The 25,278-nt window shown below is 39.5% G+C and overlaps 1 protein-coding gene across 20 annotated transcripts in view; it reads left to right on the top strand.

Moving 5' to 3' along the window:
• Positions 1-25,278, top strand: part of foxp1b (forkhead box P1b) — a 474,222-nt gene that overhangs the window by 400,696 nt on the left and 48,248 nt on the right. For 19 of the 20 annotated variants that reach the window (XM_055647671.1, XM_055647675.1, XM_055647666.1 and 16 more), the window contains 4 exons: positions 8,516-8,620; positions 14,945-15,032; positions 19,129-19,212; positions 20,704-20,757. In XM_055647671.1, the coding sequence (XP_055503646.1) occupies positions 8,516-8,620; positions 14,945-15,032; positions 19,129-19,212; positions 20,704-20,757 (331 nt within the window). The remainder of the gene's footprint in view (positions 1-8,515; positions 8,621-14,944; positions 15,033-19,128; positions 19,213-20,703; positions 20,758-25,278) is intronic. The other variant, XM_055647681.1, reaches the window with a different exon arrangement.

Below are 25,278 nucleotides of genomic sequence, written 5' to 3'. Positions count from 1 at the left end.
GCTACAACACCTTCAATTAAATACTACTGGTGCAGCTTTATCTGCATCCTGAATGTATTTTGTTTTGTCAGAATAACGCAGTTTCAGTTGAAAAATCTAAATAAATGTTCCGTAGCTGGAGTCGGCCCAGTCTTTGTGTGCTTTTGACCTAGTTGAATTTGTGAAATATGTTCTTGAGACCATGATGGCCAGTTCAGTCTATCAAAGAGATTTGATAGCACAGGTGGTGCTAATATAGGACAGACCCCTAGGCACTTGTAGACCAAAGTTGTACAGATTGTAAGCTGTCTGAGTCCATATGGCAGTCTGTCCCACTCTGTAAAGGGCACTGGATTTGTGCCTGCAGGTGGATTGGTCAGTGCATTAGATGCACAATTATTAACCATTGCCACCGTGTTCTGAATTAACAGTATTTATGTTTTGCAGTTTGATTTACTTGATATTTATTTCCTTTTCAGTGTTTAGATCCAATTTGGCTTTTGTTCATTTCTTGATACCCACAATTTTCTTACATGACAATTTTTTATATAAAGGCTCATTATTTTAATTTTCCAAGCTTCCAAATTAAATCTGTTAATGCTCTTGTAAAATGTACACAGCCACTGAGGAAAATTTGATTTTTTTTCCCTTCTTTGTCTTTATTTATTTCAACCAAATTATAATTTCAAATTGGCAAACATTCCATTTCCATTAGTTGAGAATTGATAAACATCTGCCTTCATTTGAATCTACAGAAACAAGTTATTTGGTCCAGTGCTTTCAATCCAGTTTTTCCCATTCATTCTTTATTTATATTTTACTATATTTTAAATCATACTGTCAGGTGAAAGTAAAGGTTACTGTACAATTATTTTTGTGCCTTTGTTATGATTGTAGTTTCTGAGTAAATTAAAAGAAGGGATTCAATGGCTAATAGACATTTTGAGGTGAATTTCACCCTCTCACAAGGTTGTTGGATGTTATGGATCATGGAAGTGTAGCACTTTATTGCCGCAGAGCACTATGATGTCTTTTTCCGTTGATAGTTAATGCATCTCCTGTTACAGTTTCAATGTTTTTTTTAATTTCTTATTCCCAGCATCTGTCCAGCTGCAGTCTTTTTTTTTGTTTTTCAATTTCACTCCTAAAGATATGTCTTGGACCTCTATTTTCCCCCCTCCATATGTCTCTGCAGAAGGTAGTAATGGGGGTTCAAGGAGAAATTTCAGACCACACAGCTGATGATTAAGCTTTCTGTCATCCTTTTATATCCCACGTTCACATTAACCCTTTCACTTTCTATTTCCATTGTGAAACGCATCTAGGCCTTTTAATGTTAAAGCTGCCACATATGTGTAAGTTAGTATTCTTGTCCTGCCATTATTTCTGCTGAGATGTTGCTAATTCTATCTTCTATGCCTTCTATGCTGTTGTTGCTTCTTCCCCTTGCCAGCTGAGTCAGGGTAAACATTTCCATCTGCAATTATGATGCATGGGGCAGAGGTTTAATTGTCCAATGGTGCAGAATAATTTGCAATGTACTTTGTTAGTCATCAAGGTTTCGCAGTGTTTGCATATTTTCAGAAAATGTGCTTGTTTTCCTTTAGTTTTGTATATGTGGTCTGGGCAGTGGGCAGGTGCTATAGACCTGCACAGGAAGGTAGACGCTCCCGCCCCCATGAGTCTCGGGCAGATGGGACACGTCAGCCTGGGAAGGCGGTCCATCTAGGAGTGGGTCAGTCATGACCGAGGGGGGGGGGGCCTACTAGGACATGTGGTACAGAAGTAAAGTCATTACGATATAGACCTGTCAATGTGTGTTACTATAAAACACACTGGTGAAGATCCCACCTCCAGACTAACCCAGACAGTGCATGTGGTTACAGTGTCTGATGGTGGCTCTGAATGTCAGATTGAATGGCACATCTGTATGCCTTCATCTTCACTATGTTGTTGGTGCTTCGGTGCTATCAGGATGGGTCCCACTATGTGGGCAGCTGGAAGGAGAAAGACACAAAGGCAGGTTGAAGTGAGGACAGAGAGGACAGTAAAATGTACTATTTTACACCATCTGTAGACATAAATCAGGGATTATTGTCATGTAGGTTTTCCTGTGTTTCATATTTCCCAATGACATGGAAGTGAGTGACCAAATGACCCCCTTTGATTTCAGTTTAGAGTTTAGTGTAGAGATACAACGTGGAAACAGGCCCTTCAGCCCACCAAGTCCGCACTGACCAACGATCACCCATATACTAGTTCTATCCTCCACTCTAGGAACAATTTACAGAAGCCAATTAACCTACAAGCCTGCATGTTTTTGGAGTGTGGGAGAAAACCGGAGCACCCGGGGAAAGCCCACATGGTCACAGGGAGAATGTACAAAGTCTGGGCAGACAGCATCCGTAGTCAGGATCAAACCCGGATCTCGGGTGCTGTAAGGCAGCAACTCTACCGCTGCACCACTGTGATACCTTCTGACTTTGATCCTGACTTTCGGGGCAAATACCATGCATCACTTATTTTCCCTCTGACCTCATCACCCGCTCATTCCCACGTTAGAATCTTCTACCATCCAGCTGAACTAAGGGTGGTTTACAGTGGCCAATTGTTGGTCAGGGTGGGCAAGATGGGCCTAAGGGCCTGCTCTCATGCTGTATGACACTGATTGTACACTGTTTGGCTGAAGCGAATGAGTTCTTGTCATATGTTCTTGCTATGCAATGGAACAGTGATGCAAGTATGTGAAGATGTGCTGAAAATATGACATTGTGGAGAAGTTCAACTCCCTGTAGAAACAGGACATCCCTTTCCCTCGTGTCCATGTTGATCAAGCCTCTTATGCTCTGCTGGAATATTATGGACCCAGCTTACTACTGAGTTATGGGTGGTAGACAAAAATGCTGGAGAAACTCAGCGGGTGAGGCAGCATCTATGGAGCGAAGGAAATAGGCACCGTTTTGGGCCGAAAGCCTTCTTCAGACGGGGTTCAGATCGAAAAATTGCCTATTTCCTTCGCTCCATAGATGCTGCGTCCCCCGCTGAGCTTTTCCGGCAATTTTGTCTATCTTCGATTTTCCAGCATCTGCAGTTCCTTCTTAAACATGACCCCTGAGTTATGTTATCTCTTGCAGCCAGTCACAGTCACCTCCACCATACACTTCTCTATTAAGAGGTGCAAGCTATCTTTAAGCAAGTTAGTGCAAACTAATTGGAAGGGTTGCCAGCCAGTCATTCTGAAACAATCAATGGGCACATATCAGCTGGATGCAGAATACCGGTGGCACAGCGGTAGAGTTGCTGCCTTACAGTGCCAGAGACCCGGGTGGTGTCTGTACGGAGTTTGTACGTTCTCCCCGTGACCGCTTGGAATTTTCCCGGGTGCTCCGGTTTCCTCCCACACTCCCAAGATATACAGGTTTATAGGTTAAATTGGCTTCAGTAAAAATTGTAAATTGCCCCTAGTGTGTAGGATAGTGTTAGTGTACGAGGTGATCGATGGTCAGTGCGGACTCGGTGGGCCGAGGGGCCTGTTTCCACGTTGTACCTCAAAACTAAACCTTAACGTGAACAAACTGTAGCGATTTTGTGTGCTGACCCCCTGTTAAACGGGCGCAGGTTAGTCATGTAATGTTTTATTTTAAACTTTTGCCCTCCTTTTGATCACAACTCCATCTGACCTGTCAGCTATTGAACACCATGAGCAAGAGAGCTCTCTGGATAGAGGAATCCTTCAACCTGTAACGTAATTCAATTGATCTTAGAAACATCCAGTGGTCATATAAATGGCAACATGAACGGTGTATTTCTTTCAACTTATTTTTCCCCTACCACTGCTGAGGAACAATAGGTATTCCAAGAGAAAGATTGCAGTGGGCAGTTCCCCTTGGTGTTTCACTGGAGTTATGATGAAATAGAATCCCTGAGGAAATTAGGTGTCATAATTAATACTGGTTAGATGTTAAATTAAAATTATGACAGCAATTTTGAAATGTAAAATTGAATGAAAGTTGGATTGGCAATCGTTAGCAGTGGGACATGCCTCAAGTTATAATGCTGTCTTTGTTACTGTGGTGAATTCATTAAGAGCATTTAACATATGGTTTCATGCATGTCCGAAATACATGGATAAATGTATTTCTTGTTTGAATTGCTCCATGTTTGGATGAAACCTTTTGCCTGTGCGTGAACGACTAAATTATAAAAATGCAGAACAACATTTTATTTTGTTAGAGCTGCTTTGTTGGGGAGCTTCGGTGCTTGGTTTACATATTAGCAGCTTCTGTATAGATTCCTTAAAGTTAAGGTGTCCAGTCCCAAGCAGATTGACTGATAATGTTTAACATCTAACCTTGCATTGGACAAATGAACTTTAGTGGCTGCAAATCTAGGTACTCATAAATTATATGTTTCGCAGTAGTTCAGCACCAAACAAACTATATTTGTAAGCTGTTTATCAAAAGCCTTTTGCAGGTGAAACTCTTCCAACCTCAGATAAATGATTAAGTGTTCTTGGAAGAAAATAAATAAACCCACAGACTACATGTTTCAGGTTTTGGAGAAGAGCCAAATAGTATGAAACTTCTAACTCTTCATTATGCTGTTAAATTCTCACCTCTGGAGCGACTGTGATGTTGGTATTTATACCATGCCAGTTTGCAAAGGGTCCATTCGTCATCTTTGACCTATGATACATTTTCTATCATACAAATAATACATCATCTGTCTCCTTCTACAACAGGGCCAGGTACCAGTATTGCAGTGCTGAGTTTATCACCAATTCTCCACAGAGTAACTAGACGAATAAGTACTAATTTAAGTAAGCCCAATGTTGCAGCATTTTACGATAAAATCATACAGTACCGAATTGCAGTTTGAAGTAACAATCTCGGGCAAACATTTCTGTCATTCTCATTTTGTTTTGAAGTTTGAGATGATACTCAAATCTATCTTGGCCATCTGAAAGATAAAACAACTTCACACGAAGGATGTGCGTGAATGAGCAAACTGCATTAAAGTAGAACGTGATCATATTCTAGCCTAGGTGCCTTCCCAACCCCATCACTAACTGAGAGTCGAGGGGCAGTGTTTTGATTGAACTGGCTGTAACACCATGTTAAGTTCAAATGTTGCCCTTTAACACTTATATACTTAAATTGCAATCAGGTCAACATTGGTTTAACCATCGCACATAAGTAAACCCTGAATAACCCTGCATTCTAAAGCTAATGTCGCCTAGAAATTAATCAGATCCCTTGGATTTTTCCAATGCTATGCAATCCAATTACGACTTTGCTACCTATCGATTTCTGGCTAAAATTCAGCGAGGGTGGAGCCCATAATGGTCCATTGTTAGCTGGGGAAGGTATGATAACAAACAGGGATACAATAAAGTGGAACTGGCAGGGTGATTAGGGTGGGGAGGAGAGGAGGGAATGGTGGAGTTACTTCGAATTAGAGAAATCAACCTGAGTTGTAAGCTGCCCAAGCAAAATATGACAGGCTTTTCCTTTTTAAAATGTCTCCTAGCTTTTAAGTATGGAAGAAAGATTCCCTCTCTTACCCATCCTATCATCTCCTCTTAACCTTTTGAAAGCTATGGTTGTTTCCCCTTGAAATTCCAGGAATGTAATCGTAGTTTGTGGAGGAATGCAATCCAGGGAATCTAGATATTGTTCTGGCAATTCTAAACTGCACACATGCCTGAGCTGTTGCATCCAGGATTGTACTCTGTGTATGGTCTAATTGGCATTATGTAAAGGTGTAGCACAATTTATATTCCCTTTCATGTTGCCTTTCCTGGTTTTATTTATTTTTTGTTCTGCACCTCCCATTACATTTTCAATGGTGCTTTATTGTCACACGTGCAAAACACAGTGAAATTAATTCTGAGCCGCCAGGTTTGGCGCCATTTCTAAAATCCGGTCCACGTGCTAGGTGTTTAGGTGTTATGGAGCGGCGCCCAATCCAGGGGAGCCCCAGGCTACAGCAGGGCCTCCAGCCGTTGCCTTTATCTGCATCGTTCCTCTCCTCGCCCAGCCACCTAAAAATCTATGATCTAATTAATAACCTAACTTCAATAATCTATTACCTCTTGTGGCTTTTTGGCTCATTCAGTGGTTCTAACCTTTCTTTTAATACAAAATCCCATTTATTTTTAGATATAAAACATCTATGTTCCTTGGAAGTTTTAACACTTTAACATTTAAGCAACAGTTCAGATTTAAACATTGCTAATTGAAGTGGTCAGATGCCTCTGTTTAACTTTCCTTTAATCATCGCACATAGAGTGCTGTTGGGTCAGTCCAGGAATACCAACGTGTACGTCAATGCGAAATTCACAGCTGGTGAATTGCTACAAAGAGAGGAGGTAAATAGTATTGAAGCATGCTATTAAGTAAGCCAGCACTGAATTGAAACTGTGCTATGCAGCATTGCAACAAATTGGTCATGGATTTTAAGAAATAACTTCAAATGCATTGAGTTCTCAATTTGAATCTTTCCTCTGCGAAAGAGTCGGGATTGGCTAGGTTTATGTTCATAAAATAAATCAACAATCAGTGGGATAATTTTCATTGCCTCTGTCAAAATTAACAACAGATCTTCAAGTGTCATTGGTTGGGGCTAGGGACAAATTCATGTACTTCACCAGAAGAAATACTCAGCATGTTGATACTCCATAAAAAGAAAGGTGAATAATAACCACTAAATTCTGCTATGATTATCTGTGGACTGGAGTGATGTCGTTTCAGATGAAAGCTTGAATCTATCTTTGAAGGGGACCAGCTGAATGTAATGTTTGAATGTAAAAGTAACATTTTCGGGACCTTCTCTTTTTTCTTTAAGTTTTGCAGAATATGCTCTTTTAAACCAGAGCCTCTCTGCAAGGTGCTTCAAGTATAATTGTGAAGTATCTTAATAATGAGAATCCTGATGACATTGTAATGCAAAACGGGGGACGCGGTTTATGACTCAGTTGTTCAGAGATAGCATCTGACTGTTCACCACAGGACCTGGATCAATTGTGCCTCGTGAAGTGCAGTCAAATCCTCCTTTCAGCCCAGTTATAACTAGAAGATGAGCAATATAGGTAAATGCACTTAATACTAAATCACAAACAGAAGTTTATTTTGGGAGTATTGCTAGCTTTTAGTTCCCACTGCTTTTCCCATGGTTTCACTTTGCTCCCCTCTGTCACGTTTCTTCGGCATGAAGACAAGCTGATAGATTTACGACTTCTTAATTGCTTTTCTTTAAGTTTACATCCACTAAAAGGTGCCTTAAGTTCTTTTGAACATCCCCTCACATTTCCCATGTAGAGAATTAGGAGGCTAAGATCAGCCATGATTGAATGACGGAGTAGACTCTATGGGCCGAATGGCCTATTTCTACTCCCATAACTTGGGACCATTTCCCATGTAGGAATAGTTCAACCAGTGACCATCAAAGATGGACTAAATTTCCTCAAATTGTAGTAGATTAGCAGGGTTGCTAATGTTTACTAATATCTGAACAAGCAAAGACATGCTATCAGATTTAGAGTTTAGAGAAACAGGCCCCTCAGCCCACCGAGTCCGCGCCAACATAAATAGCTAATAAAATTTAGAATTAGATAATTTCTTCAGTACGGCATTGTCATTGGTTGCTGGAGAAACAACAAACGTAAACATTTAAAATATGGTAGCCGTTCCCCAGGAACTATAATTTGGCAATGCGTTGAGTGTCCAGTTCTTTGTACTCTGCCTCTCAAATTAATTCTGTTGAAGTCAGTGGAATGACCCTTGGAAGCAGAGTACACTCATTTACCACCATTGACCAGGGATGGATTTCTTGGCAATTGCATTTTTATTCCTTTCTAAATTCAGAGTAATGCTAAATAGTGTGCAATCTTAGCTGTGTATACGGTTAATTTTTAACAGTGAATATTTGTTTCCTGCTTTTATTGCTTTTACAGTAAATATTACCACATACTAAAGAAATGACTGGTTTAACATTAACAACCAGCAAAAGGCTGCAGTGAAGCTTGATGGTTAACGATATGGATGTGTTTACTTCATTAAGTACTTACCAACATTCAAAGTTTGTTTCTTCTAGAGACGATATCTATGTGAGGATTGTAATGCAATGACGATCTTTTCTCCCTTTGCAATATTAGTAAATGCCAATGTTTTACATTTCTGATCTTAATGTACTGATTTAATAAGCATAACTTAAATTGCCACTTACTACTATTTTGTCTCTGAAAACCACTACCACTGCAGGTTGAACTATGCAATTGTTGTGATGCATGAACCCTTTTATAACGCTTTTTCATATACCTCATTGTAAATATAACTGATCTGTGGGAATCTGTATAAACATTTACCACACAGCTGCAGCAGGATCTTGGGTAGAACAAATTTTATCATCGTCCACTTTTTTTAATGCTCCTTTCCTACAATATTTATGGCTTGCATGTTATAGCTTTCCTTGGAGCCTTTATTTTTTATTGTTTGCACTATTGTTGGTTATATATGTATGTATGTTTTATTTGCAGCCTATCCCATGAAGACCAAGGGTGCAACCATCCATTATTTGGCCACGGTGTGTGTAAATGGCCAGGGTGCGAGACAGTTTGTGATGAGTTTGGACAGTTTTTAAAGTAAGTTTCTAAAGTATTTGTTCAATTCACATTTAACTGACTCGGGAATCAAGTGGATTCATCATTTTCTCAAGTCAGATGCCATCTGTAATGTTTAGAATTGTTGTACACTTGCTCATTAAATGGCAGAATGGCTGTGTGGGATTTGTGATTAGACTTAGGCTAGTAACAGTAGTTTGGCAGCGTTGAGGATAAGCTGGGGTGGGAGGTGTGAGAGAAACTAAAGTGATGTAAAGTTATGCTGTGCAGTTATTTTATGCATCTGGACTGATGTGAACCTATCCCAGTTACCAATCTGAACATGTCTACAATAGCATAATTGTCAGTAATGCTATCATAAGAGGGGAATAAAATAAATCTCTCTAAACAGTATGCATTTTTACGGATGCCATAAGGGTGGCACAGTGGTAGAGTTGCTGCCTTACAGCGTCAGGGACACGGGTTTGATTCTGACTGCTGGTGCTGCCTGTACGGAAATTGTTAATTCTCCCCGTGACCACGTGGGTTTTCTCCGGGTGCTCCGGTTTCCTCCCACACCCCAAAGACATGCAGGTTTGTAGGTTCATTGGCTTTGGTAGAAAAATTGTAAGTTGTCCCTAATGTGTAGGTTAGTGCTAGTGCATGGGGTGATAGCTGGTTGGCGCAGACTCGTTGGGCCGAAGGGCCTGTTTCTGCGCTGCATCTCAGAAGATTGAAAGATTTTTAAATTTAGCTGCAATACTAGTTCATAAACCTCTGGTTATTAATTAACTGTCAAGCATAATTGGCCAACTGTTGTTCCAGTTAGTGTTAATCAATATAGTGGCAGTAGGTACTCGTATCCTGTGTGATAATCAGCATTGTTTGCAAACCACTTCTTCGTAGGAATTCAACTACGAACAGCAACAGATCAATTCGGAAGAAAAGCTTAATAGCGGTTCACATGTTAAATCAGTTTTTTAACGACATCACTGCGAGAGCATGTCATATAACCTAACTATTGAATGAGCACAACATTGCTGCTGTTTAAGCACTTTATATAATGGGCTTTGTCAGTGACAAAAAATGTTCAAAGCAGTTAAATAATAAGGCTGCCTTGAGTTTAGAAATCGTGAGCCTGATTTAATAATTGTCACGTTATTGCACAAAAGAAAATCTACTAAAGTAATCAGACCACTGTCACATTTTGGAACTGAAAGTTTCAGTACTCAAATGGCTAAGAGATTAGGTAATTTTTTCAGACAGTGATACAATCCCATCTGTTTTTAATACTGTAGTATACAAACAGCTTTAGAGAATGGAATGTAGCACTTAAAAACAAATTACTAACACTTGACTGTTGTGTTTTAATATCAGCTTCCTTTAATAAAATTTCACATAAAATAGCCCGAGTTCTGATTAAACTTGTGTGGAAAATGAAAGAAAGACATATTATGAGCGGGTTTTTTGAAACTTGTTTTTATTAGCTCACCGTGGTGTCGTTCAGTTGTTTGTCTAGACGATTCAAATTTAGCAAAGCATTTAAATAAACCTTGAATCATAAAGACACTTTTATTTAAAGTGGTCCATGGGTTTTGAGAATTTGCTGCGTGTGCATTCAAAACATTTCCATATAGATTTGCAATGTTGGTGCTTTGTAATTTTAAAAAGCATGTATTAAACATGGCGAGACAAATATGCAACAACTTATGAACTTATTCACTGTGATTTCACATTCTTCAAAAAGTTTTGAAGGGACAGTTATACAAATCTTATCTGCACTGAACCTTTTGATTTCTCCCAAAAGTTTGATCTTTGTGCATTAGCTGTCTGGTTGCTGCATGTCCATTGATATTAGTTGATAGTTTTATGTCGAGAACCAATTTTAGCATTTATTGTTTTTGGTGATCCAGCTGGTTGTATTTAACAGCTTGTTGTTCCTATTAAAACCTTTGATCAGGTGGTCTAAGAGGGTCAAAGTGACCTCAATGCCACAGTGCCCTCTAGTGATACTAGATCTGGAACAATCATTAACTTACTTTTCCAATTGAGGAACAACAATCCTTATTGATATTTTGATCATTCCCTTTATTAAAACTAAATATGAATCTTAAAAGAGGAAAAGGTTGATGTTGCATCTCTTTGGGGAAAATGGAAAATATTGAAGGAAAATTAGCAAAATGGGCCCACAGTCTCCTCCTTGTCTATATTGGCATCCATTATATTTTAAAAGTTTTTACTTTGAATAAAAATAGATAAACTACATGTAAATGATGCATTAATTTGGGATAATTAAATCATTTTTAAATTTAGATTTATTTATTTAAATCCTATATTAAAAGTCGAATATTCAAAAGATCAGATAGGTACTTTCAACTGAAATTTTAAGAAATCAGTGAAATAACAGATTATGAAAGATGGAAGGAAGATATGTTCTCTTCTGAAGCAGACCCAGATTAAAAGATAAAATGAATTTGTTCTCGTATCCCTTTCACTATATCCCAAAGTGCTTTATTGGATAAAGGTATTTCTGAAGTATAGTCATGTTGTGTGCTGTTGCATAGCAAGTCCCTACAAATGCATTGCAATAATGACCAGTAATGTTTATTGAAGAATAAATACTAGGCAGAAGACCAAGGAAAACGATCCTGCTCTTTCATTTAAGGCCATTAGATCTTTTACACTCACCCAAGTGGGCAGACAAGCCTTTATTTTGACACCTGTCCAAATGAAATTAAAACATACAGAATAGTGAAAGGCTTGGATAGAGTGGATGTGGAGAGGATGTTTCTACTAGTGGGAGAGTCTAGGACCAGAGGCCATAGCCTCAGAATTAAAGGACGTTCTTTTAGGAAGGAGATGAGGAGAAATGTCTGTAGTCGGAGGGTGGTGAATCCGTGGCATTCTTTGTCACAGAAGGCTGTGGAGGCTGTCAGTGGATATTTTTAAAGCAGAGATAGATTCTTGATTAGTTCAGGTGTCAGAGGTTATGGGGAGATGGCAGGAGAATGGGGTGAGGAGGGAGAGATAGATCAACCATGATTGAATGGCGGAATAGACTTGATGGGCCAAATGGCCTAATTCTACTCCTATCACTTATGATCTTATGACATTCTTCACAGTGTTGCATTCCCTCTGTATTGCCCTCTGGGATGTCAGTGTGGATTCTTGGACTTTGGTCTTTCCAACTTACAAACCTGTGTCTCAGAGGCAGCAGAGTTTACAAACCAAGTTAATACTAATATTGTAAACTGAACAGGTGACTTTTCATGCAGCCATTTTACCGGTAGAAGTATGGGATGTAGGTAAAAGTATTTTCATTTGAGGGTGTGTCGCTGTTGTGGTCAGACGTGGGAATTAGAAAAATGTTGACAAATCGTGACAGGGTAATGAATCCACAAACTCAAACGAGCCAGGTTACTTGCGGTTCACAAAGTCTAAAGACATTTGGAAATTGCAACAAGTTGAAATCTCTGGTGCACCTAGTTAGAAAATGATTTGAGTTGCAACCTGAATGTACATGGACTAAATTTGATTTTCAATACTAATTTTAGGTGTTCGTACCTGTAAAGAAAATATGTAGGTGAATTATTACGCTTGTTATTTTACCAATAATTGATTCCTTTTTTATTTCTCTTTTCTTTATATGTTTTAGTATTTAATACCATTTAATGTACTACAGTGCCCTTTCAGATGCCTTTTTTTTTTATCAGTACAATATTTTCAAAAGACGATTTTGTGGTAGATTTATTTAATATCAAAATTATTAATCCGTTTATACGCATTTTACAAAGAACAAAGATTACAAAGCATCATAATTCCCTTGGTAATGGGTCTAGCATAGGGCAATTTCAGTCAAAGAAATATTTTCTTAAGGAAGGAGATCACAACTGCAGTAGACACAAGATTCTGTTGGGATTTTATCAACATAGTGTGTTTCATACTGAGATTGCAAAATGTGCCAATAATGTATATTTTGCAATTTCGGCACGAAACAAGTTATTGGTGAGTTATTAGTTTTGTTGTGTAGATTCTGAAATTTGACAGTCAAACCGACTGTATGTAAAAACTGGTCAGAAGCCTTCCCTCTTTACCACATTTGAGTCATATATAAAGTGCTTTAAATTACACAATGAACCTGCCACCTAGTTCTTCACAGCCACAATTTTGCATATCTATCAGATGCGTAGCTGGAATTTTTTAACTGGTTTTCTGAAGAACAGCAGATTTTAAAGTATCTAAAATTACCTGTCCAGTTAAAATGGAAGCTGGAATGTGAACAGATCACACACAGTCAGTAGTTTAAAATTGGCAACATCGGAAAAATGGTTCCTGGCTTTTAAAATCAACGATAAAAATTATTTTATTGTGAATATTGATGTGGATAATCAACACTCTATGCCCAAATCTAAAACATGGTCATTCAACCTGCATGTTATACATTTCACCCTCCACAAATAAACATAAAATGACTTTTACCCCGAAACACTTGCCTCAGTTTATATCAGTTTCCTTCCAAATTTGAATTGCAAATAGTCATGGACTACCTCTTACTTAGTTAACAAAAATGCCATAAATGTTATTACTTATTTGCAGATATTAGCTGATTAGGAAATATACGCCAACTGATGTGTCTTCTAACCTGCCCCTTCTAGTCACTGGCCATGGAAAGAGAAAAATAATCTCAATGTTTGTTAGTATTTAACTCTGTTTTTGGTTGAAATGTGAGGAAATACTGGGGAGATAATGAAATACTGGCTGTGTGTGTGTAAAATAAAAAAAGTCCCTCTTTGTCCCAAAAAGGGGTCTTTATTTTTTTTGTGCAGCAATTTGCATTAAGAACTGACATTTCACGAGAAAGCCTTTGCATACACTTCATCCAAGGTCTAAAAAGTGACACATGCCAACATTCATAGTCTCTCTTTATGTCAATTCCACACTTTTATAGCCTTTTTATTTAAACCACATTTCACTGAGTTGCATTAGAGCATATTTGAATATTTCATTTCCTATTAATTATGCACTGTGACCCACGCTGTCATTATGCGATGAGAGTGACCCATCTATCGTAACGTAGTCCACAAAAGGATTATTGAGCATTCTCGGTTATGGGAGTAAAACCCTGAACGGAACTGAACGATACTAAAACTGTGGCCAGGTGTGGTCTATCTACTGCCGTGACGTGTAGTAAATGACAGAAATGAATTTCAGAAAACAAGCACGATCGACATTTTGCTAAACTGCCGAGCTGGGCATGAAGGCATGCTTAGTGATAGTGACCTACATGGTCATTGAAGATCTGATATAATTTATGATATATATAATATATTGGATCCATTAGTGAGCATAATGAAGTAGTGAAATGAAAGGGTATTTGTGAAATCAGTTCAAACATCCTGCTAGGATTATGATTAAATGATTAATGAAATGCTACTGCATAAGCATTTTCAAACAGTAATTCATGCAGAGGCTGATAAAATCCTCCAATCATATTTCCTTCACATGCGAACCTTATCTAGACCATTTTATATAAATCATGAAATATGCTGTCTGCTGGCAAGGTACTTATTTAGATTAGTTATAAACGTGCAGAAAAAGGGAACATCTTTGCAGTATAAAATAATCATGCATAATTATATTCATAATTCAAGCTTGTGACAGATTCCATCTTTCTTATTCTTGTTGTCCCTTGCCTTCATTCTGGCTTCATTTGATTTCTGTTATCTTGATGACATAATTAACTGTTAAAGCTCAGAAAATAAGGAGACCTTCGTGAAGAAAAAGGTTGGTTGCTTTTTAATGGCACCGAAAGCTTTATGTGCTATGCATATTCAGTCATACGTTTCTGAAGGTAAAATCATTTCTTGTCATTCTGGTGAATTACAAAAAACAGTACTTTCACAGGAAGATGCGATTTTACATTTTCACTTTAAAATGTTGATTTCATCTCATTTTTGTGTCAGGATTGAGGGTTTTTTTGTTTTTTTTGGAAACCGTAATGGACATTGTCACTACTTTTGAAATTTTGAATGTCATTTGAAACCTAAGTGTTAAATCTATGCATCTAGGTACACAAAAAAGCTGGAGAAACTCAGCGGGTGCAGCAGTATCTATGGAGCGAAGGAAATAGGCAACGTTTCGGCCCGAAACGTTGCCTATTTCCTTCGCTCCATAGATGCTGCTGCACCCGCTGAGTTTCTCCAGCTTTTTTGTGTACCTTCGATTTTCCAGCATCTGCAGTTCCTTCTTAAACACTATGCATCTAGGTGTTGGTTTTAGAGGGGGCCCCCCAAACAATAGTTGTTTTTTTTCTTCTATTTTAAAGAAATACATAATCTAAAGAATTCAGTTTTCATTTCTTCTCAGACATCTCAACAATGAGCATGCACTGGATGACAGAAGCACAGCGCAGTGTCGAGTACAGATGCAGGTTGTACAACAGCTGGAACTACAGGTAAGTTTTCTTTGAAAGAGACGCATTCACCCAAGTAACCATTTGGTTTGTCATGGCAAGAGGTCCAGAGATAACAGGTACACACTGACCAACACCTGCCTCAGTTTATGGTCTTATTTGCTGATCATTCCCTTCTTAATAATGTTTACATAATCCTTCCATATTATAGAATTGCTAGACTTTAGTCATAATCACCAAGACGAAGGGTCCCAACCTGAAACATCACCTGCCTATTCTCTCCCCAGATGTTGCTCTACCTGCTGAGTTCCTTCAGTACTTTGTGTTTAGCTAATGTGTTTGTTTTTCCTTGTGTGTTTTTCTGCACTTCTATTATCTTCAATTTCTATGCTGCTTCCAAAATGTAGTTCCATTGGGACAGAATTTCAGAAGCAAGCTACACACAGACATGATCTATTGTGCATTTAGCAGGACTGGCCAGTATGTCTTGCTACGTTTTCTAAGGCATTACCCCTCCCAATGGACTGTTTAAGAGGAAGAAGAGGCTATATTTACACTAGTACCATGTAGATTGAAGTGGTACTCCTTCCTATTTGTGCTTCACCAGATGTTTGAAGCCAGACTAGGAATGTGCCACGACAGAGGGCAGAATGAAATAAATTCCTTGCGAAAAGAGAGGAGGGATTTCTTTAGTCGGAGGGTGGTGAATCTGTGAAGTTCATTGCCACAGGCGGCTGTTGCGGCCAAGTCATTGGGTATTTTTAAAGCGGAGATTGACAGGTTCTTGATTAGTACGGGTATCAAAGGTAATGGGGAGAAGGCAGGAGAATGGGGTTGAGAGGGAAAGATAGATCAGCCATGATTGAATGGCGGAATAGACTCGATAGGTCGATTGGCCTAATTCTGCTTCTGTGACTTATGAAGTTAAGAAAGGTTTGGGTTACAGAGATTTGGTTGAGCAGGTCTTGGGGATTTCTGAATTTAAATCCCATCACATCACATCAGGCAGCTGGCAAGGAGATCATATATTGCCCAGCTGACTTTGAGAGGTGCTGATGGACTTCTTGGGAACGTGGAAAGAATAGACTGCTAATTCCCTTAAGATTGATTGATCCACAGTTAGAAAGGTCATGACTGTTTGGTTGCCTCACTCCAGCACCTGCTTTGCTCCATATCCCTTGAGAACTTTTGTTATCGAAAGTCCAAGAATCTCAGATTAAAATTTAACAACTGCCCTGACGTTAATTGCCATTCGTGAAGAAAGTTCCAGATTTCTGCTGCTCTGTTCTCACCTTCAAACCCAACACAAAATACTTCTACCTCCCTTCTGTGTTACTTCCTTTTACTTCCGTAAAAAGTTAATTCAAATCAGCCCTTAACCTAAATACCTTTATTATGCCTTTCTTAACTATATTACTAGAATTTAATTTGATTAATATGGTAGCTTGTGGTCAATCATTAGAAATAAATGATTATGAACGGCAAATGATCTAGAAATGTCAGAGCAGAATGTCAAAACCTGTCATTCCGTTTCATCCCATCCCACAACATGCTGTCAGATTCATTAGGAATTTGTTTTGTAAGATTAGCTTGTAAAATCTGATTTTTTTAATAGATTTTAACGTCAAAGAACCTTGAGCCTTTACCTGACTGTGAAATAAATGGATATCTTGCATCCATATCGTCGTAGGGACGATATTACAGGACAATGTTCCTCTTGCTCGTGATTCATGAGAATGTAATTTTATCTGTGGTATTAATAACAATTTAGACCCCACTTGGAATAATCAATTAATTTTTACCGACTGGAACTATTTCACATTCGATGCACTGTATACAAAATTGTGTACAAAAGTACATTTACTTTCACAATGTGTTTCATCTCCAAGGTTCCAGTTAAACTCATTTGCCTAACAATAAAACAATGTGCCGACCTCTACAGCTCCCACAATTGTGGACACAATTGTACAGCATATTGCAATGAGAGGAAACCTCATTGAAACATACAGAATAGTTAAAGGTTTGGATAGAGTGGATGTGGAGAGGATGTTTCCACCATTGGGAGAGTCTAGGGCTGGAGGTCATAGCCTCAGAATTAAAGGAAGTTCTTTTAGAAAGGAGATGAGGAGGAATTTCTTTGCCACAGAAGGCTGTGGAGGCAAAGTCATTGGATGTATATAAAGCAAAGATAGATAGATTCTTGATTAGTATGGGTGTCATAGGTTATGGGGAGAAGGCAGGAGAATGGGGTTGGGAGGGCAAGATCGATCAGCCATGATTGATGGCGGAGTAGGCTTGATGGGCTGAATGGCCTAATTCTACTCCTATCACTTATGATATTGGAATACAGGCAATCCCTATGTTGCAACCATTTGAGCAACGGAAATTTGTCCTTACAGATTCCACAAGTCATTACTCCAAAAATGTTGTGATACAGAATGAAATTTACCCTCAAGGATTTCATGTTTAAACAAAAGAGTAAATGACTGAATACAACATTTATTTTTTCTCAGTTATGTTCCAGGACACATGCAAACAGTATAGGTTAATGTTGTGAAAAATCCTAATGTGTATGGTTTTCAAGTTTTACAACTTGCCTGTAAGGTGGGGATCAGCAGGTTCATAGTTTAACAACATAGTTTAGGTTGAAAAAATGTTCCTTGCTATATACTGTGTACTGTGTTCCAAATTAGTACATGGAATGAATTATACATAAACCATAAATGTATTACAATTATACATTGTAAAATATATATAATTATTATACAAAAAATAGTTTTTTTTAATCAATGCAATCTGGGATTAATTCAATTTTAAAATGCCATTTGAAAAGATATCTGCAGATTCATTGCAAGTTATTTTGTTGTGTAGTGGTCATCTTCTAGGCAAGTTAAAATATATATTGCAAAGCTTTTAAACGCCCATTAGTGTCCTTGAACTCATAAGAAGCCGCTTAATTTTAAGAGTCTCCTTGAAGGCCTGTAAATGGACCAATTAGTGGGAGCCCTCAGTGTTAACTAATTCCACCTGGGGTCAGGGACAACTTTTCATATGATGTTTATAAAACTAGCACATATGGTACATTGGGTCTTTGTAACCACAAAATATATTTGCAATTGTTTGCACAGGTTTGGCTGCATTTAGCTCCTAGTCCAAAAACTAGCCCTGCAAGTGATCATTTGTGGAGCGTGAAGGGAATGGCATTTGGACAATATGTTTGATTATCGGCGAGAGAAAGCTAATTTTGTGATGAAGTCCAGCAAACGTCAGGAGCACATGAATGGAATAGCACAGATGTTTTTTGATGGAGGCCAGCCAAGTAGCGAGAAAAGGAAACAAGAACAAAGCCAACGCACGTTGGAAACAGTCTGCAACACCCCTGTCTGCAGGAGAAACGAAGATTGCAATGCAAACAGTTACTGTGATGCTGAAGCTGCAGTCACTGAAATGATATCGGCGTGGTGCAGATGGGAGAGCTGCTGCCTCACAGCCACAGAGACCCAGGTTCAATCCTGATCTTGGGTGCTATCTATGTGGAGTTTGCATGTTCTCCCTGTGGCTGCTTGGGTTTCCTTCGACATCGACAGAGGGCTGTGGAGGCCAAGTCAGTGGATATTTTTTAAGGCAGATATGGACACATTTTTGGTGTCAAGGGTTATGAGGAGAAGGCAGGAAATTGTGATTAGGAGGCAGAGATCAGCCATGATTGAATGGCTGAGTAGACTTGACGGGCCGAATGGCCTAATTCTACACCCCCAGGACATAAACTTGTGATCCCAAAGGCATGCAAGTTTGTAGGTTCATTGGCCTCTCTAAATTGTGTTGGGAGTGCATGCAAAAGTGAGATAACATAGAACTACCATGAAGATAGACACAAAGTGCTGGAGTAACTCAGCGGGTCAGGCAGCATCTCCGGAGAAAAGGAATAGCCGTTGTTTCGGGCTGAGACTCTTCATCAGACTGTGTGCCGACACAGAAGGACTCGGTGGACTCAGAACAACTGTGAACGGGTGATCGATGGGCAGCGTGAAATCTGTTTCATCAATCCAACCTAAGGACGATTAATAAGTGTGCAAGCTGTTGTTTTTGATTGTTGTGGTTTTACTGGGGAATCTTAACATGTATTTTGTTTCTGCAGCTTGCGAAAGACAAAGAACGCTTGCAAGCTATGATGATACACCTCCATGTGAAATCAACGGAACCAAAACCAACTCCTCAGCCTGTAAGTAGCGATCTTGTGGGAGATGGAGATAATTGCGTGAAATGATTAACCTATCACTTTGTTACATACACCCAACTTTGGCTCTCCTTGCTTTTGAAGGGTTTTTATATTCACCTTTTCTTAATGTAAAAGTATTACAATACTTTTAATGTCACCGTTTAATGTATCTTGTCATGAAGACATGGCTATCAGAAAATTCACAAATGTGCTGATTTTGATAACACAACTTCTAGCCTACTGATGACTGTGCCATTTGAGTTGTGGATTAATACACTTAGCAACAAAAAAGTAAGAAATATTACAAGTGCTCGCGTGACTTGAGTTGTAATATTTAACGATCTGGGCTACAAATTCCAGGTTAAATTCCCCTCAACCCCACATAACATCCAATGAAGGACAATATTTTATGCCAGTTCCTGCCTTTCTTCCTGTGTGGTACAGTAGGCATAAATCACCTGGCACTCGGGATATGAGATTCAGAGTATTTGCACACCTTTGCTAGAAATGCTAAATCCAAGCTGTTGTAGGATAGCAGCATAAATGGGTAACCCACAAAAAATGGAGAAACTGGTTTAGAAAAAAATTCTATTTGAACCACATGTGAAAATGTTACCTTCATGTTTTTGGATGCTGCCCGCAGAGCTTGTGGCTTGTATATTATCGTGTTGACCCCTTTGAACAGATCTCAAAGGCATAATCCATGGTGGCCATTAAACGGCAGGATCAAAGATGAGAGGACAATGGTGTGGCTAACATGGTGCCTTCTGTGTGTTTGGGCATTTGCCTCACTATTTACTGGTCAAAGTCCTCGCCCCTGTCCATGTGGCACAAACCACTGTGAGATTTAGACTCATCAAGAGGATAGTTACCAAAGTGGCAAAAACAGAGAGATGCTGCAATCTCGGTCAGTGATACATGCAGACTAAAACGGAACACGCAGAAACGGTTCTGGTGGAGGCTGTGGGGAAAACATTGATGTTGCGGTGGGGTTTCTTTACTTAATGTCACTTTGATGTGTGTGTAGAATTTGTTTCCCCGTGAGTGAAATATGGGGCCATAGATCACATCTTTAACAGCAACGCAGAGGTGGCCACTGTGCATCAGAAAGCATGATTAGATGCGCATTAGATACATTAAGGTGAATCTGTCTTAGAATTGCCGAGACCAATTTTCCAACGGTCACTAATCAACTTGGAAAAGATCACTAACACCATTTAACCTGCGGGTAATGGCTCTTAAGTGCAAATCTTGCATAAAAACTGCACAAATGTGTCCAATTTCTAGGCACCGCTCAACCGGTAGAGAGAGTATTCCCCATTACTGCATCGTAGAGAAATGTAAATAGCACTCATAGAAAAGGCCGTTTGACCCTCTTTGTCACAAGAAGACACCATATTTTTGAAATATTCCTGCCGTAGAAGGGAAAAGAAAATCGTCTTTTATAAATGGAAAAAAAAAATGAAAATACAATTTTTAATTTTTTTTTCTAAGATTTTTCTGATGCCTAAATTCAAGGAGCTGTGCTCGGCCATTCCAAAGAATAAGGTAAATAAATAATTTGTAACGTTACAGCTAAAATGTAATACATTAGTGCATGTGGAACCACATGCATATATACAGTATTTTTGACCCCCAAAATGCAGTTAGCAGGATTATGATGGCCCTATCTTTGCCTCATTTAACTGCACCCTCCACCACTACTTATGACTCCCATTGTCACAGAATCTTCCTCTGTCTTTACATTTAGTTTAATTTGGAGATACAGCATGGAAATAGGTCCTTCAGCCACCCGGGTCCGCACCAACCCTCAATCACTGGGTCTCGATCCGAAACGTCACCTATTCTTTCTCTCCAGAGATACTGCCTGCCCCGCTGAGTTACTCCAGCTTTTTGTGTCTACGGTTTAAACCAGCATCTGTAGTTCCTCCCTACAAATCACCTCTCCACACTAGTTCTGCATTATCCCATTCTCTACACAAAGGGCAATTTGCAGGGGGCAAAATAACCTCCAATCCCCATCCCTTTGGGGTGTGGGGGGAAACCGGAGCACCCGGACGAACCCACATGGTCACAGCGATAATGTGCGAACTTCACACAGACGGGGCCCGAGATCAGGATCAGACCCAGGGCTCCTGTTGTAGCGAGGCAGCAGCTCCACCTGCTGCACCACTGTGTTGCCTGCCCAGAATTTGGTCATATTTGGGCTGGGGTCCTTATTGTCATGGTCATGATGCAATGTAGAATGATCGACATATGACAATAACCTAAGGCAGTGGATGTTGAGACAATGAGTGACCTTCTGATATTTTTAAACCAGATCAAGTCGATATCAATAATTATAAAAAAATAAAAACGAATGAAACTACTAAATGTATTAAAATAAAAAAATATATAGACTGAAGCATCTACTTTTACTTACCTTTCCTTCCAAGTTCAGCAATCCCATTCAAATTCTGTTCTCGTTTGAAGTATTCAAGATCCTTAATGTGTTTGACAGAGTAGATGCTGAGCTGATGTTTTCCAGCGTTGGGGCATCTTGAACCAGGGATCACAGTCTCAAAGCAAAGGGGCAGTATCCAGCAACCTGAGGAGATTTCTTTTCTCTCTCTGACAGAAAGCAGTCAATCTGTGGAGATGGCTTCCAGGGAGATGAGGGGATGTGCAGAAGGCAAGGCATTGAGCACTTGCAAGTCAGTGGTCCATAGAGTTCTAGCTATTATGGAAATCATCGAATGTAGGGTTTGTGCAAAAAATTGGCACTGGGCAGAAGATCAGCCGTAATCTTATTGAAGCAGATGTGAAGAGCCAAATAACCTCCATTTGCTTCCGTTTCTTATTTTTAGCTGTTTTGTTTAGGGATACAATGTAGAAACAGACGCTTTGGCCTACCAAATTCGCATCGACCTACGATCCCCGTACACTAGCACCATCCTACATACCAGGGACAATTTACAATCTTTACTGAAGCCAATTGACCTACAAACCCACAAGTCTTTGGAGTGTGGGAGGAAACCGGAACACCCGGAGAAAACCCACACAGGTCATGGGTAGAACTCTGTACAGACAGCACCCATAGTCAGGATCGAATCTGGATGGCAGCAACTCTACTGCTGCGCCACCGTGCCACCCTTTACTTATGGGGAGGACTGACTGGGTAACATAGAAAATAGGTGCAGGAGGAGGCCATTTGGCCCTTCGAGGTAGACGAGGTTGTTGTCAGGCTGACTGGCTAGAAACAAAGTGTATCTGGCCCTTCAGCTCCGCTATTAGATTCTGAGCTGGCATCTGACCTCAAGTGGATTGCAGAGGTCAGGAGATGTACTGTTATGTGCATGGGCGGAAATCCTGGGGAGGTTGGGGGGGGGAGATTTTGAGAGGTGGGGGACAATTCCCCCCCCCCATGTTTTGTGACCTGGGCACTACAGCCAGTCCAGGTTGCCTGTGTGACTCGGGGCTGGTTGCAGCTCCCAGGTCGGCTCGCCTGCCCCACACTCCAAAGACGTGCAGGTTTGTAGATTGAGTGCACCGGTAAATTGCGAACTGTCCCTAGTGTGTGGGATGGTGCTAGTGTGCGGGGTGATTGCTGGGCAGCACAGACACAGTGGGCCGAAGAATCTGCAGTTTCCAAGTCGGCTGGCATGTCTGGCTAGAGCACCCAGGCCGCCTGCGTGCCCCGCCCTGGGTATGGCTGCAGTTCCCAGGTCACGAAAACCAATTGAGAAAAAAAACGCCTGCAGGCCGGATGATTTCGGGTTACGGGCCGAATCTAGCCCGTGGGCCGTAGGTTGCCAACCTGTCATAGATGGTAGATGTCAGGTCTAGATGTAGGTGCGTTCTCCCCCCCCCCATGTTTTAACAACGATTTCCGCCCATGGTTAGATGGCACTTCCATCTGAAATGACCTGGTGGAGAGGGGTAGGAACTGGGCTGGTGGAAAGGAATGAACCATTTTGGGGCCTGGAGCGGAAGGAAAAGCAAAAGGCAGCAAGACAGAATGGGGATTTACTGTGGAGTTCAATAAACTTCTCACAGTGTTCATGCGAAAGGTCATTCCACTTAATGTTAACAGGTGGCAGATTACATCATGATCATTATTCTGTTACACTCCTGTAATTCTGTAAATGAACGAATCAATTATGGTGGAAAGATCACCTTATTTCTTGCTTGAAACACGTATTATGCAGTCTCTGAAGGTATCCAGCCAGCAGCAGTATCATTCAACATCAATATATGAGAATTAATTGAGCATGACTGGGCCTTTAGTTGCCACTTGCAACTTCAGTCAATATGTGTTGATGCTGGATAATGACAAGGTAGTGGCTCATCGTAGGACAGAGTAAAAGATGCACACAGTGTCTTGGTAATAGTCATAATGAGGGAAAATATTTTTGTATAATCTATGCCAACTATCATTGATTTAATAATATTGTTAAATATTGCAGTAAAAGATGTAATCCATTAAATTTGATTCTGAGTGTAAATATGATGCCTCCAAGGGAATATTTCATTATTAATCTTACAAGTGTTGATAAATAGTCAGAGTTAAATTAATGAATAATGAAGGTTTTTACATTTAATTTCTTTAATTGTTTTTTAATCCATCTGGTTTAATAAAATGATATGTTTGAACATTAAGGAGAAACACAAAATTACTTCAAAAGAAAACATTCGGATAGGCAATGCTACAAGTAACATGAGCCATGTGCTGAAATTATAGAAACAACCTATAACATTGCTTGTCCTTTGTCATTCTTTGCAATGACAATACAGTTTAGGTTTATCCCACACTGTTGCCGGGAATTTGTAGGTTAAATTTACTTATGCTTAAATAAGTTATTGAATGCAATTTTAAGCAAAGTTGCAGAAATGTAATGCCTTTCATCATGTGACAATAATTTATTGGGTTTTTTTTTTGGACAAGTCTTTCAGTAACCCTTTCCATTTTTCTTTGTTTCTTGATGTGTTTGTTAGTTAGCTTTACTTTGAGTTTTACAAGGTTAATTCCCGGGATGGCGGGACTGTCATATGCTGAGAGAATGAAGCAGCTGGGCTTGTACACTCTGGATTTAAGAAGGATGAGAGGATATCTTATTGAAACGTATAAGATTGTTAAGGGTTTGGACACGCTGGAGGCAGGAAACATGTTCCTGATGTTGGGGGAGTCCCAGAACTAGGGGCCACAGTTTAAGAATAAGGGGTAAGTCATTTAGAACGGAGATGAGGAAACACTTTTTCTCACAGAGAGTTGTGAGTCTGTGGAATTCTTTGCCTCAGAGTTAAATTGGATGCTTAAATTGGATGCAGGTTCTGTGGATGCTTTCAAGAGAGAGCTGGATAGGGCTCTTAAAGATAGCGGTCAGGGGATATGGGGAAAAGGCAGGAACGGGGTACTGATTGGGGATGATCAGCCATGATCACATTGAATGGCGGTGCTAGCTCGAAGGGCCGAATGGCCTACTCCTGCACCTATTGTCTATTGCCTTGAATGTTTTTATTTTCAACAATGTTCCATCAATTTTCTCTTTACCTTTTGTTTTTAACCCTTTACAATGTCATATCATGTTTTTGCCTTTCTGCTGACTTGTTAGCACACAACAAAAGCCTTTCACTGTACCTCGGTGCATGTGACAATGAACTGAACTGAACATACAAGGTTTTTTTTACACTCTTTCCATTATCCTAACCAAATACAGCTTGGATTCTCCTGTAATATTTTATAGCATTTTATGTTACATTTAATTATATGAGAAAAGAATATTAAATGCAATCTCCAGCAAAATCTTAAATGTAACCATTTATTTATTTCATATATGTTCATTAAAGAAATAGGATTTTTAATTATAACACTTATTAATTCTTCAAAATATCCCAAATTACTTTTGATTTGTAGTTTAGGTAATCCAAATTGTAAATGCTTCTGCAAGAAGGGCTTTTATCTACCGTCATTGGAGTTGCTTTATTTGTAAAGACTGTCGATATAAAATAATGCCGTTTAACCGATAGGGACAAAAAGTCGCACACTGAAATTCTGAGATTTCGTTGTCCATGATGTAAATCAAGAATGAC

The sequence above is a fragment of the Leucoraja erinacea genome, chromosome 16 (assembly GCF_028641065.1).
Source record: "Leucoraja erinacea ecotype New England chromosome 16, Leri_hhj_1, whole genome shotgun sequence".
Taxonomy (NCBI): domain Eukaryota; kingdom Metazoa; phylum Chordata; class Chondrichthyes; order Rajiformes; family Rajidae; genus Leucoraja; species Leucoraja erinaceus.
This window is presented reverse-complemented; position numbering and strand designations above follow the sequence as displayed.